A 16,630-nucleotide genomic window follows, 5' to 3' on the forward strand; every position below is an offset into this window, starting at 1 on the left:
TTGCAGTACTCGATACACGAGGTAGTGATCACGCTCCTGTTAAACTCACCATAAACTTCCATTCTTCAGCATCATCTCGCTCGCAACTGCCTTCCCCTACCTGTTTTCGATTTGATAAAGCAAACTGGATCAGCTATCGCTCTTACCTCGCTCAACGCACCGAACACGTGTCATCCCCCACTACAGAAGACGATCTATACACCACAGTTGATACACTTACTCAAACCATACAGGAAGCTAGCACTCTCTTCATTCCCACTAGCAAAAATATCCCATATCAACCTCGACTACCCCCACATTATCTGACTATGATATCACGCTCTCGTCAACTCTATCGAGATTATTTTCACACCAGAAATCCTGAAGCCCTACTCCATCATCACCAATTGCAAAGAACTGTGCGCAACTACATCCAGGCATATAAACTTCGTTCTTGGGTTAAAACCTGCAATACCCTGTCTACCTCCACTCATCCTACCAAATTCTGGAAAAAGTTTAACGCTTTGTGCGGCAAGTTCACAAAAACACCATACTCAATTCTGATCGGCAATTCTGCTGCTCAAACAGATACGGAGAAAGCAAATGCTTTCGCAGACGATCTGCAGAACATCTTCACCCAACCGCCCCCTGGAACTACACCCCATGTTGCAGACAGTGCTGACACCTCTGCTTTCTTGCAACCCAACACCATGCATGAACTCAGTGTAAACCAAGCTATTACTTCATCTATCACTGTTGAAGAGGTCACAGATACTATCAAATGTAAACGAAACACAGCGCCTGGCTTTGATAATATTACCTATCGCCAGACCAGAGAGTGTCCACCTACATTACTCATACTCATTGCCAATCTCTTTACCTTCATACTTCGTACAGGTTACTTTCCTCTACCCTGGAAAACATCTAAAACTCTTATGTTTCCAAAGCCACATAAGCCTCCTCATGAGATCTCCTCTTACAGGCCAATCCAGCTCACAAGCACATTTAGCAAAATTCTCGAACGCATTCTCGTTAAACGGCTTCATACTTACCTCAACACCAGAAATATTATTCCTCTCACTCAAGCAGGCTTCCGTCCTTGCTTCTCCATAAACGATCAACTCTTACGTCTCACAAGCCTTATCACTACACATTATAATAGAGTGAAACCATCATGTTTAGTCTTATTCGATCTCGAGAAAGCTTTCGATAAAGTGTGGCATCTCGGTCTTATTTATATACTGATCAGGCTTCCACTTCCTCCAGCATACATACGACTTATCTTCAACTTCCTCTCAGGTCGTATCACCTATGTTGCCATTAACGAACATTTGTCTCATCCCATCTTCTTACTGTCAGGAGTTCCACAGGGTTCTACCTTTTCACCTTTGTTATACATTCTGTTTGTTGCTGACATGTCACATCTTCCTGACAACATTTATTCTTTCCAGTATGCAGATGATACTGCTTTTCTCGCTTTACGAACAACCATCCAGCATATAAATAAGATCTTACAAACAGCCATCTCTGACTTCTGCCTTTGGTGCCGCCACTGGAAACTCACCATAAATGCTACAAAAACGCAGCCTATCATCTTTATTCCACCAAAGAAAACAAGCAAAGTCCGCAGAAATCGACGTTGCCTATCTCTCCACGTAGACCAGGTTCCTCTGCAAGCTACAAAAGCAGTCACATACTTAGGCATTACGTTTGACACACACCTCACCTGGATGCAAAACCTTAAAACAATTTCAACAAAAGCTTACAATCGTCTCAACCTGCTTAAACGTCTCGCAGGAACCACCTGGGGTCTCAAATCACACACAGTCTTGAACACCTACAAAGTCTTTCTTCGCCCTACTCTCGCCTATGGTTTCACAGCTTGGATTGCCGCATCAGAAAAATTCTACCACAAACGTCTTATTCTCGAACGCCATGCCTTGCGAATTGCTTACCTAGCCCCACGCGAGAATTATATCAGCGCATTACTTTTCCCGCACTGCAGTACCATCGCGAATCCCTTCGACTCTCATACATACGCCGCCGATTTCAAATCCACCATCCACTACTTTTCGACACAATGCACTATTTAGTACTACATCCTACACCTACCCGTTATCTTCACACTCCATTATCTCTTTTGTTTACGTTATACTATTACACTCTTCCTCCTGATGATCCCTCACTCTTGCTTCTGAACGATCACGTCACTCATGCTCATTTACCTCTCATTTTTCCATCATGTCATGCACAGTAATATTCTCATACTAACTTGGGTTCATCATGTATCTCATTATAGCCTAGAGTCCCCCTAGGCAAGAAGATAACTGCATTCGTCCGCTAACATTTTCCTATGTGTTGTCCTGTGATTGCACCTCATCTCATACTTCATCCTCATCAATTATATAACTCTAATATTACATTACTATCACTTATCTGCTATTCTCCTTATCGTGTTTATTGTATATTATTTAGTGTTCCTCATTTAATATTTTGTAAATCATTGTTCATCTACTTTCATACCAGCTATGTATGTATGTTTTATGTTAAATATATGTATTTATGTTTATCTCTCCACCTAATGTTAAGGAACGCAAAGTTCCTTATGACCATTACTGCTATGAAATAAATAAATAAAGCACTTAGACCAACCACCGCCCTAAAAACCAACAATCCTTTCAAATCACTTCCCTAAAAGAGGTCGTAACCCTCTCAGAGGTAGCTAGCCTTAGCTAGCAATAAAAAAAAGCGATCTTGTTCATACTGAATCAAGGAGCCTAACCTCTCTTGTGCTAGTTAGTGTGCCAGCAAGGATCAAGTGTTGTAATACGCATTTGGGAGCAAAACACACATACAACACTTAGAGGGTTGACGGAAGTTCTCACTTTCGGAGGGAGACTTGCTTTTTGAACTTCATCTCATCTCATCATCTTTTACTTCACTTTCATTTTCATTTGGGCTTCGACCCTTGGCTACCTTATTACGATGGCGGACTCTGGCAACACTAACGGTCAATCGATTCCAGGACGACATTCCGGACTACCTGCTACACTTCTTGCAAACTCAAGCTCTGCACTTGCACAAACGGCACCCATTGTACCTTCTAATCGCACTCGGCACTTTTCTCGGGGAAGTCAACTAATATCGTCTACATCTAGAGAGAGACATCCATCAAATGATTCAATACAGTCAGCAAAATGGATACGGTCACGATCTCCAATGGAATCTATGGACATTCAATCAATCCACAGTGTAACAATACTGTTACAGAGCTTCAAACTACTACCGCTGCACAGTCAAATACCGATCCTCTTTATCATTTTATTCTTACAGACTACGATACAAAGTTCACCAATCCTAAAATGATTTTTCTACAAATCATGAAATACGTTCCGCGGGTACGGGATACTCTCGTTCAAATCGTCCCCACTAGAAACGGCTATATTGTGAAATCGAAAGATCCAAATTTTGGAATTACCATTCGCGAAAAGCATCCTACGAAATCTTCGGTAAGAGCGCAAAACTTACAAAATTAACAGATAAACGGCAGAAACAACCTCCACCACCTCGCAAACCACCCTATCTCTCGGTTGTTATTAGGGGTGTTTCCCCTGAAGTTACCGGTGCTGAAATCCAAGAGGAGCTATAACGGGAGGGGATTCCAGTAGACAGATGCATTTGTATTCGAAATAATAATGGTCCGACCTACATGGTCCGGGTGCTTTCTAAGCAACAGGAGACAATTGATTATCTGTTACGATTCGGTGCACCAATTTATAAGAAAATACATCGTGCCGAACCATCTAAAACTCAGGGACCTTTACCTATACGCTGCGAAAAATGTCAGGTGTTCAATAACCACATTACAGCAAATTGCTCTAATCCATCTAAGTGTGGATACTGCTCGGGTCTACATGAAACCAAAGCATGTCCAAACTTAAAAGGACTACCCAAGTGTAACACCTGTGGCAGTGGACTTCACCCAACCTACAGTTATCGCTGTAAAGCTAAACCAGAGCCAACTCCCGAGCATCCGGAGCTAACAGTACCGCTAAAAACGACTGACACGGCCACTAAACCAAACCAATCCATCTTACCACCGCTAACAATCGAAGATTTTCTCCGCTATATCAGTCTGGTGCTTCAAAACATATTTCCCTTTCAGCGAGCCAATATTTTTCATCATATCATTTCTGCCCCAAAATCCATCTTCCATATCAATCTACATGCAACGTATTATAACAACTATGTCCATTTTCATATTGGATCTCTGGGAACTGCTGATTAGTACAATCTGCATAGTATCTTTCATTATGGGGATTAATTTCTTATTTGTCAATATTCGATCCTTTTTGCAGCATAAACTGTTATTAGAAGCAATGTTGTTGGAGGAACAAATCAATGTCTTTGCGCTTATTGAAACTGCTTTAAAACCGAGCATGGTAGCCCGCATTCCTGGCTGTCAACTAGAACGTCATGACTATCATGATCACCTGGCTCGTGCGAAAGGTGGGGTTGCAATAGGCTTTTTCCTAAGTATCCAGTTCGATCGTATAACCCACCAGATTTTAGAACTTTCCCGGAATTCCTCCTTTGCTCTATATACTTTCCGTCCATACTCATCAACTTTAGTACGATCTACATTCGAACACGACAACCTATCCCGATTAAGTATTTCGGATATATTGCCAATAATTATCGAAATATTATTATCATGGCGGACATTAATATTCATAGTCGTAGTGATCACGAAAAAGTAGCTTTTCAACAGTATTTAACTGACAATCTCAAGCTCTATCTTCATGTCACTACCTTCGCACACCAGACCTATAAGTCAGACTACGCCTGATGTCATTACATATCTGAATCTTCTTACTGACTGCCAGCTTGAAGTTCTAGAATCAATTGGGAGCGATCACCATCCAGTGAAACTAACACTAACTCGAGGTCAATGACCACGCCAAGAAATCGCACCTCATTATGTCCCGAGATATGATAAAGCAAATTGGTCTCTTTTCCGGCACGAATTTTAGCGCGCACTTCATAGTGAAGTGCCTTCAACTAACGAAACAGAGTTAGCTTCCTGTCTTACAACTATCACTACGGCAATACAAACTAGTGCTAAGCATCATATTCCAACCAAGCAAGTGCACCCGCACAAACCGAAATTACCGCCGACATACGTTCCACTCATCCAGCAAGCTCGCCGACATCTTCCAGAATATTATAGAACTGGGAACGAGGCATATTTACGCCTACATCACCAATGACTAAGAGCGGTGCGTAATTACCTAGCTGCTTATAAACGTCGAAACTGGATAAAATCTTGTAACACCTTATCCGAGAAGCACGTCCTTCTCGCTATTGGAAGCGGTTTCACCAACTTATTGGCAAAAGCATTAAAATCACCTATCCTCTAATAGCCGATGGTACTAATCTCTTCTCTGACGCAGACAAAGCAAACGCATTTGCTGCTCAGTTACAGGACGTTTTCACCCCTACAGCTGTTTCCAAAAGTTGTGAACGGACAGATACCTCTTGTCTTCCTGCCTTACAACCTTTCACGGAGCATATCATTGACCTAGATCATCCTCTTACTTCATCCATCACTGTCGATGAACTGAACTCTGCTCTAAAACGGAAAAAGAATACAGCACCTGGAATCGATACGATATCTTACCGACATATCAAAGAAGCCCACCATCTCTCTTGTTGCTCCTCGACACAATATATAATTTCATCCTCAGAACCGGGTGTTACCTCTCAGATTGGAAAGTCTCCAAAATATGTATGTTCCATAAACCGAACAAACCTGTACATTCAGTAGCTTCTTACAGACCAATCCAACTCACCTCAGTTTTCAGTAAGATACTGGAAAAATTTCTAGTGTGCTGACTCCATAAGTACCTTGATACCACTTCTGTGCAACCTGTTCATCAAGCGGGATTTCGCCCTGGTTTTTCCATAAATGACTAGCTACTTCGTCTCAGCTCATCAATATAACAAAGCTTTCCCATCCTGTCTTATTCTCATGGATTTAGAGAAGGTATTCGATAAGGTTTGGCATTATGGCCTCATTAAAAAATTGCAGTCGTTTAATCTTCCTATATGCTATCTCAGGCTAATATATTCTTTTATTTCAAATCGCATTGCTTATGTTACTGTTGGTACGGCACTCTCCTGGCCGATTTTTCCTCTTACTGGAGTACCCCAAGGATAAGCTCTCAGGCCTTTACTATATATACTGTTTGCTTCCGATATCCCTTCTGTACAACGTAATGTCTTTATTTTTCAATATGCTGACGACACAGCTTTTCTTGCTCTCGGCAAAACTGTACATCAGCTTAACATTGCTTTACAAACAACAATTGATAATTTTGTCAAATTGTGCAAGAAGTGGGAGTTAAAGATCAACTCCGAGAAAACGCAAGCTCTGGTATTTCTACCACCTAAGCGTCGTTCCAAAGTCCATAGAAACCCAACTCTCTTACAACTAACTGTTGATGGATATCATGTACGCCCTTCCACCACTGCTACCTATCTAGGCATGATTTTCGATTCGAAGCCAATCTTAGATTAAATCTTTTGCTTCGTCTCACAGGAACATCTTGGGGACTAAAAGCCAATGTTCTGCTTCATACATATAAAGCATTCCTCCGTCCGATCCTTACTTTTGGGCATACCGCTTGGTGCAATGCTTCTGTTTCTTTCTATGAAAAACTCAGCATAATGGAACGGCATGCTATTCGACTGGCGTATCGAATTAAACTTCCATACTCAAAGTGGCTCACATACGAATATATAGACTTTCCAAAGATCACCGAGTATCTCGCACAACTTCGCCTGAGATACATCAGCTCTCGCATCCAAACAGGCCATTCACTTTTCTTGGACATCCTTCACCCCGACGCTCTTACTGACGCAGCCTATCGATACAAACATTCACCTTTAAATATTTTTGTATCTTTATATGTGAAACACGAGCACCTTCCTGCAGCTGAAAAGAAAATATATGATATATACGTCATTGATCATCATATACCGCATCTTTTTCCATCTCATCACTAGATCCTCACCATTAACAAGGGCTTCCCCATGTGTTCATTAGTCCCGAGTCGCCCCGGGACAGAAGATTTAACCCTGCATCTGTCTCACTAATCAAACTCTGTTTGTGATGTGTTACCACTTCACCTCATTCATCATAGTTGTCATTGTTTCTTATTGTTTGTATTTGAATTCCTATTAGCACCTTAGCACCTCAATCATTTATTTATTTATTTATTTATTTATTTATTTATTTGCCATCAACACAACAGGCATAAGCCCAATTATAGTGTTGGTGTATTACATAATACATTTACAATAGTTTTCTTAAACATAAAGTTCATATTGCAGATGTCAATTTCTTTGTGTTTGATACATATTTTGTTATAAGTAGAACACATTCTCCAAATTGGTGATTTCAATAATACGTTGGTCCTTGCTTTTTTGCAATAAAACAGACCAGAGTTATTAGCACGAGTTTTAAGTGTTGGGACATGAAAATTTAATGTTGATATGAGATCTGTACAATTAAATTCGTTTTGTACTATTTTATGGAGAAAAATCAAATCTGTCACATTTCGCCTTTGTTCAAGTGTAGGGATACAGAAGTTGTCTATTAATGTTAGATAATTTTCATAATATGGATAGATTCCAGTTGTCTTGTACGTCAAGTATTTGATAAATTTAGATTGGACCTTTTCCAGTTGGTGTCTGTATTGCTGTTGTGATGGGTTCCAAATCACAGCAGCATATTCCAGTTTTGATCGCACATAGGCATAATACATTTTTGTTGGTGTAGTACTATTGTTAAATTCCTTTCCAATTCTAATTATGAACCCTAACATCTTGAAAGATTCGTTAACTATGTTCTCTATATGGTTATTAAATGTCAGTTTCGTATCAAATATAACTCCAAGATCTCTGACTGAATTTAATCTATTTAGTAAGATCTGATTCATTGAGTAATCAAACTCTATTTGACTTTTGTTTCTGGTAAACGATAAAATGTTACATTTGTTTATGTTTACATTAAGTTTGTTAAGAGAACACCAATTAGCAATATTTTCCATGTCACGTTGTAAATCGAGACAGTCATGGATGGTCTTTATCCTACCATATATTTTGAGGTCGTCAGCAAAAAGCAATTTGTTACTTAATAATATATGATCAGGGAGATCGTTAATGAATAAAAGGAACAATATCGGACCTAGATTAGAGCCCTGGGGAATTCCAGAATATGCAATATAATCAGATGATTTATATTCCTTGTAGATAACAGTTTGTGTTCGATGATTTAAATATGATGAAAAGAACTTGATCAAGGGAGAAGAGAAATTATATTCGCCTAGCTTATGTAATAGTACCTTGTGATTGACTCTGTCAAATGCCTTTTCAAAATCTATATATATTACATCAACCTGACATCCTACATCTAACGAATTTGCTATAAAGTCTGTGATAAGTGCAAGGTTTGTTGTTGTTGATTTGTGTGGGATAAAGCCATGTTGATATGGTGAGATTACGGGTTGGATGTGGTCAATTATCCGTCGGTATAGGATTTGTTCAAATATCTTTGCAAAAGTAGGTAAAATTGATATAGGCCGGTAGTTATTTATTTCATGTTTATCATTGGTTTTTGGTATTGGGCAAACTATAGATGATTTCCATTTATCCGGAAAAACGCATGTTTTTAAAGCGAGATTGAATGCAATGCTCAGCGGATATGTAAACGCATCTATACAACCCTTTACGATATATGGAGGTATTCCATCAGGGCCAACAGCAGTTCTGGGCTTTAATTTTTTGATTGCCATTCCTACTTCAGATTGAGTGATTTCCTCAATGGTAAGTAACTCTAGTTTGTTACTTACATAAGTTAATAAATTGTTCGTAGGAATGTCATTGAAGCCTGTATCTGGCACATATACTGACGAGAAATACTGTGCAAAAGCATTGGCTATTTCATCATTATGATAAAGTTCGCGTCCCTCATAATTTAATTTCCCCCCAAGAAGATGCTTAGTCTTATTTTTTATAAAATTCCACAATTCATTAGCATTGTTATTAATGTTATTTTCAGAATCTTGTATGAACGCTCTGTATGCTAGCTTAATTTCTTTCTTTATTTCCCTACGCAATTCATTGAATTTATTGAGATAATTTACTTCTTTATTACATTTGTATTTTTTATGATACCTTGCTTTAGTTTTGATTTTTTTTTGATAATTTCATTTGTAAACCAGCATGGATAAGCTGTTCTTGAGTTGTTTTTAAGTGGCACACACTTGTCAAATACACTATAAATAATATAATAGAGATTATCAACTAGGTCATTGGCGTTTTCATATTTCTTTAGGCAGTTCCAGTCAATAGATGAGAATTCAAGATACAACTCTAAGAAATTAGCTTTCCTAAAATTATATCCTGATATATTAGTTTTCTTTTTAATCTTCGCGGTCCCCTGCTGCATCACGTTTATTACTAAGGATGGATGGTGTACATCTTCTGGAATTAGTGGACAATATTCCCTACTGACTTCTATATTCGTTATATTAGACAGAACCAGATCTAACGTACGATTATTTTCGTTCGTCACATTATTTAATGATTCCAAATTATAATAAGACATAAATTCATATAAATTCTTACATTTAGAAGAGCTTGTTTCAAAATTAAATTCCGTACCGTTTATTTCCGATAAATTGAAATCACCAATCAGGAGAACAGGACAACCTTGAGGACAATTAATTTCAAGGCGAGTAAATAAATCATTATACAATTCAATATTAGATCCCGGTGAGAAATACACAACACAAATATATATGGTTTTCCCCTCACTGTTTATTTTGGCAATCAAGCAGTCATAATTATCATCACACCTGTCCAATAAGAACATGCAATGTTTACTTAGGGCTGCAATAAGAACACCCCCACCCCTTGTTTTACAGGTTTTGACAGAGTTTCTGCAGTAATATCATATATCTGCAATCAACTTTACATTTTCTTCAATATAAATTGTGACTTATTATGATTACTATTCCTTATGTTCATACTTTCTGCACTTAGGCCATCTTCATTTATCTTATCATCAATAGAAATCCTTCAAGAATCGATGCCAAAGAGAGGGCGTAACCCTCTAATGGCTGAGAGTAGAGGTCTCTTTGCTCCTATAAAATAATTGATGAATAAAGAATTATGAGGTTAACCCTTTTCCCGCACCCTTAAAAAAAAGCGATCTTGTTCACACTTTAATCAAGTAGCTTAGCCTCTCTTGTGTTAGTTACTGTGCGAGCGAGGACCAAGTATTGCACACTTACGCACTTCGAGGATCGACGGAAGTTTTCACTTTCTGAGGGCAAGCTTGCTTTTTGAACATCATTTACTCATCTTTCATTTCGCTTCCATTTTCATTTGGGCTTCGGCCCTAGGCTCCGTTCTCATCATGACGGACCTTGGCAATGGTTCCGGACAATTACACCTCGACCAACAAATTCCTATTAATATAGGACCAAACGGACGTCAGGAAACTCATCCCCGTATTGTTACTGGCACCAAGGGAAACAGTAATGCACAAACAGGGGACAACACTGATACTGGGGACAGCTGACTTCGAAATCAACGAACTCGTTCTCGATCACCACACGGGCGTGACTCTATATCTGATCTTCCGAAACGACCACGCACTAGTAATACCGACAACCAGCAAACAAATAACATGGATTGGGCTTCGACAACTAATGAATCAGATACCTCAGCAACCTCTACTCAAGACATCACCTATAACTTCTTACTAACCGATTTTGACATCAAATATGATTCGGTACCTGCCGTCTTTCAACAATTAGTTAAATATGTACCAAGACCGGAGATACATGAAATAATCAAGACACGTAAAGGCATCATAATAAAATCAACCAGGTCTAATTTTGCGACGCATGTACGGAATAAGGCCACTTTCGAGATCTTTGGGACAAAAGCAAAACTCTCCGCTTTAATTCCTACTACACGTAAGATACCTCCGCCTCCTAAACGTTCACCAATGCTATCGGTGGTAATACGCGGAGTAGAGCCAGACCTCACAGACGAAGAAGTCTCCGAAGGACTGCATCAGGAAGGGTTTCCTGTCAAACGATGCATCGGAATAAAGAATAATTTACGAGCAACCTATCTGGTACGAGTGCTTACAAACCAACCAGAACTTATAGATCAACTCCTGTCTAAAGGAGCGTATATCTATCGCTGACGCTATAAGGTCGAGCCATCCCGTACACAGGCGCCTCTTCCATTGCGCCGTAAGCGATGCCAACAATATAACTCACATCCCACGTCGGAATGCACTAATACCATTAAATGTGGCTATTGTTCCATGCAACATCCTACCAGGGAATGCCCTAACCAAAAGTCACCACCGCAATATAGTGCATGTCCTGAAAAACATTCGACATACAGCTATAAATGCAAAGCCAAAACACAACCTGAACCTTCAAAGCCGGAATTGGTTGCTCCTATTCGCTCTGCTGATCCTCCGGCGCCACCTGCCAACTCATTACTTCATACGGTTACTGTTGAAGACTTACTACGCTTTCTGACCATTACTCTACAAAATAATCATCCTTTTCTATGCACTCACATACTTACTCAAATCATTCACGCAGCTAAAATCCTCTTTAATATTCAGCTTCATGCCACCTGTTCTGGCCCCACAGTACACTTTCAAATCCAACCCCTTGAAGTATATGTCTAATATGGCGAATTTCAGCTCTAAACTTTTCTGTGTATTTATTATGGCTTACAACTTACTCTTTATGAACATCCGCTCATTACTGACTCATCAAGTGCTTTTCACGCAGTTACTACAGGAAGAACGAATATCAGCTTTAGCATTGAACGAAACATATCTGGCTCCTTACCTGAATTGCTACATACCGAAATATACCATACTCCGTCACGATGTTCCTGCAGGACCACGTCTTTATAGTTGCACAGCTATCGGTATTTGCAATCGCCTGCCATATCGATCCGTAACAGCACCTCATAATATTACTCTTCCTGAATATACCATAACTACAATATACTTTCGAGGCCGTACTGTCACCTCTGCTACGATCTATTTTCGTCCCGGTAAACAACTCAATTATGACTCCTTTCGCTTCATTGACTCTCACTCTAAGCATTACATTATTATGACAGATTTAAATTTTCATAGTCGTACCCAGAGAAACAAACAGAACTTTCTTGATTTTCTTCAAAATACTACTACTGGTGAATTTCATATTCTACCTAAGCTAACACGACCAGCTACTAACAGTACTCCTGATGTTGTTATTACCTCATCTTCTCTGACTCAGTTTATCACCATCTCGATACTAGACTCCATAGGAAGTGATCATGTTCCTATTAAGTTAGAACTACGCTGCACAGCACAATCTTCATATCCATTGCCAACTAAGAAAATCTACTGTTATAATCAGGCTGATTGGGATCAGTATCGCTCTGTACTTAACGATGGTATCATTCCGCTCACTGTACCTAATTCCCAACATAACCTCGAGTTAGTAGTCACTACACTAACTGAAGCAGTTCAAAATGCGGCTGACCGCTCCATTCCTACTGCTACCGCACATCTTCATAAACCCACATTACCGCCACGATACCTTTCATTAATAACTGTGTCACGTAGAGCTTACCGAGAGTACCGAACGAGCGGCAACTTGGAGGCACTTAGATTCCATCGTCAGTACCTACGCATAACACATAACTACATAGTTGCGTACAAGAAACGACAATGGATCCGTACATGCAATACTCTGGCTGCCGAAACTCATCCAAGCAAATATTGGCGTAAGTTTCATCAACTTACTGCACAACTTCATCCACGCCATATCTGCTCATTCAAAACAATCAAGCTCTCACTACTGACTCAGAGAAGGCTAATTCGTTCGCCCTCTTTTTTCAAGATATCTTTACTCTGTTGCCTGGGTGGCACATGCCACAACGACTTCAAACAATCACAACCGCCAAACTGATCCGACCTCAGCTCACTTACAACCGTCGGATAATTGTCTTCTTGAACCAAATAATCCACTTACGCAGTCTATAACACCAAACGATATCACTACAAGTCTACAAAAGAAACGGAATACTGCACCTGGCTTTGATTGCATCACCTATTTACTCATCAAACATGCGCCTCCTTCTTTTCATCTATTCCTCAGCCAACTTTACACTTTCATACTTCGTACTGGTTTCTTTCCACTTGGTTGGAACTACTCGAAGGTTCTTTTATTTCCCAAGTCAAAGAAACCTCCATTGGATGTTCAGTCGTATAGACCAATTCATTTAACTAGCTGCCTCTGTAAAATCTTGGAACGTATTCTTGTTCGCCGACTTCATGACCACATCCGACATCACAATCTTCTGCCTATTCATCAAGGTGGTTTCCAGCCTCATTTTAGTACTATAGATCAACTATTATGCCTTACCACGGCCGTTTATAGCCAATATAACCGGGGATTTGCTTCTTGTTTAGTCACATTTGATCTGGAGAAAGCGTTTGATAAAGTTTGGCATCCTGGGCTTATTTATAAACTACATCACTATCTATTACCTATTTCCTACATACGCTTAGTCAATTCCTTCTTAACAGGACGTCTGGCATACATATCCATAAACAGCGCTCTTTCTCATCCAATCTTCTTACACTCTGGAGTACCTCAAGGTTCGTCTTTGTCGCCTTTCCTCTATCTCTTATACGTTGCCGATCTCAGATTACCAGCCAACATCCAAATTTATCAGTTTGCTGACGATACAGCATTTCTTTCAACAGCCCTTACTATTCAGCAAATTAATCGCCTTATGCAAACTGCTATTGATATATTTGTCGACTGGTGTAACATATGGGGACTGAGTATTAGCTCTGCGAAGACACAATCAATTGTATTTTTACCACCAGGACGACGCTCTAGAGTGTACCGTAACCCGACTTTACTACGCCTTCATGTTGAGCATACACCAGTTCCGGTTCATTCGACTTACCTTGGCATCGTCTTTGACAGTAAACTATCTTGGATCCCACATCTTAGGAAGGTTGTCATCCAGGCTCAAAATCGACTTAATTTACTTAAAAGGCTAGTTGGTACAAGCTGGGGCTTACAACCCTCTACGGTACTACATACCTACAAAGTCTTCATGCGAAGTACCTTAACATATGGCCACACGGTTTGGGTCTCTGCATCTGATAAATATTATAAAAAAAATGTGTATCATGGAAAGACATGCCTTATGGTTAACGTATAGAATCAGGTTACCAAGTCCAACTAGGCTCCTGTACAATCTTATCGATTTTCCGTCCTTACTCCCACATTTGGAGCAGCTTCGAACCCGATACATTTCTACTCGGTTTGAGTTACACCATGTAATGTTACAGGACATTATACGCTACGATAGAGATGCACCACCACGATACATTGACTCTCCGCTGAAACACTATATGACACTATATCATCTCCAATTGGACCCTGCCACTAGAGACCCAGAGATCTTTGCCATATATCATCCACGTCATCTATCACCTTAGGTTTATCCATCATACGCACAGTGATTACCAACTAATATGGGCCTCCCCTGTCTTCATCGGTTCCTGAGTGGCCCCAGGAACAGAAGATAACTGCATCTGTCCGTTAACAAAACCTCGTGATGTGGCGTCTAGTGCAATTCATTCATTATCATTTCATCATATCGTCCTTCAGTTAATATATAATGTTTTCTTATTCATCACAGCTTTTCCCCTTTGTTAGCCTATATGCATAATTGTTCTTCTTTTCACTTATTTACTCATTGTGCACCTATCACCTTATATATTAGTTTTGTGCACCTATTACCTTTTGTTATTATAGTTATTGTTTAGTTATCGTTCCCTTGATTAATCATTATCAGTATTGAATGTATGTATAAATTATTTAATTATTAATGAATAAAGAAAAATCCCATAGACCCACTATAATATTATGAGTCCAAAATGTATATGAATCACTTCCCCGAAAAAAGGGCAAAACCCTTTAACCGGGTTAACGGCAAAAAGAAAGCGATCTTGTTGCTAGTGTAGCATTTTAATAGGTAGATTATTATTTTATTACATAATTATTATCGTTCAAACTGCCCAAGCTAAACAGAAAACTTCAGTTACATTGTTTTTTTATCAATGAAACGTCAAAAGTAGATTGAAAAAAACTTTTTGGTCACCTGAGTGAAGTATCGTTTGAGTATAAATGGTACTTAGAGAGTAAAAGTATGAAATTTTACTTACAAATTAATTATTTCGTTTCATTTCCACATAAACAATGAATTATTATGATTGCAAAATAATTACCTGAAAAATTTGGAGCTATATCCAGAAATCCTTGAAAATGTCCCGATGTAACAGCTCCAGTGAGAGAAATGCAAATCATAAGAAGTGAAACTGATACAGCGGGGCTGGTTCTAAGTAATGTAAATGCTAACAATCCAACTGCTGGTGTAACAGTAGCTGTAAAGAAAAGTAAGATTTTACACTTTGACCACATGATTTATTCACAAGATTTGTTGAAACATATTTTATTAAGTTCAGGAGTCAATCATAATTTGCAGCTATATCTCAGTAACGATACTATACACAGTAAGCACTAAAGAGTCGTCTTGCTAATGTAATAATGAAAACTTCGATGATTGTATACTTTCAATTTCATTAGTTTCAACGTCGTTTTTTTAGGTGGTATAGTTATTGTAGATGATCAATTTTCAGGTGGAAAAAGGTCCATTTCTCTCGAGAACTACCCATGAAGATTCATACTCACTCATAAAATTTTGTTCAACTGAATATAACCTTTCGACTGGTGTATGTCTCAACTTTGGACTTTATCTTCGTTGTGTGCTAATAATGTTAGAGAATTTAGATAATTCAAAGATTATGTATGTAAGTCAACATTAATTCGCAAATTTACATTTATGTTAGGAGAAACTGAACTATTTTCTTGTTACATAAGAACTGCTGAAAAAAAGCATAAAATTTGTGGAAATATAGATGCGAGAAACTATATTCGGTTGAAAATTTGATGCTGTTAATAAGTAATTAATTTTCGAGGTCTCTTTCTTCACATTTCTGAATCATAAAATAAAATTTCTCTGACCATACTTGGGTTCTATTTTATCTTTAATTAACTAAAATATCCAATTTGACTTATCATTAGAGGCGCGAGTGTTTCGCAATGCGCGATAGAACGAAATGCATCAGAATTAAGTACGTTTTGAGTTTCTAGACGTTTTATGATATTCTATGTGTATTTTCATTGGTTTCCGTTGCGTAATGAAACGCAAAATTGGCAGTTTTGTGCGAAATTCTTAACAATACGTGAAATAACGCGAAATGTTAACATTACGTTTTCATTAATTTAAAAACGTTAGTTTTCTGCTGACGGAACGGTAGAATGTGCCAAGAACGGTGCATTTTGGGTGATTCGGACAGGGCTATAGAGAACCTGTTGCGCGTTAGCTATCACCATCGCAATTGGATGCGGGGTTCCAAAGTGCTGATTATTTGAAGATTGTTGTAAATGCACTTACATATGTGTGG

At 38.9% G+C, this 16,630-nt stretch overlaps 1 protein-coding gene across 1 annotated transcript in view; it reads right to left on the bottom strand.

The window, feature by feature from the left end:
• The window catches only part of LOC145674556 (sialin-like), a 162,976-nt gene that overhangs the window by 32,384 nt on the left and 113,962 nt on the right, over positions 1-16,630 (bottom strand). The window contains exon 7 of the mRNA XM_081744730.1: positions 15,392-15,547. Within this exon, the coding sequence (XP_081600856.1) occupies positions 15,392-15,547 (156 nt within the window). The remainder of the gene's footprint in view (positions 1-15,391; positions 15,548-16,630) is intronic.

This window comes from Thermobia domestica, chromosome 17, assembly GCF_964235325.1.
Source record: "Thermobia domestica chromosome 17, izTheDome1.hap1.1, whole genome shotgun sequence".
Lineage (NCBI taxonomy): Eukaryota > Metazoa > Arthropoda > Insecta > Zygentoma > Lepismatidae > Thermobia > Thermobia domestica.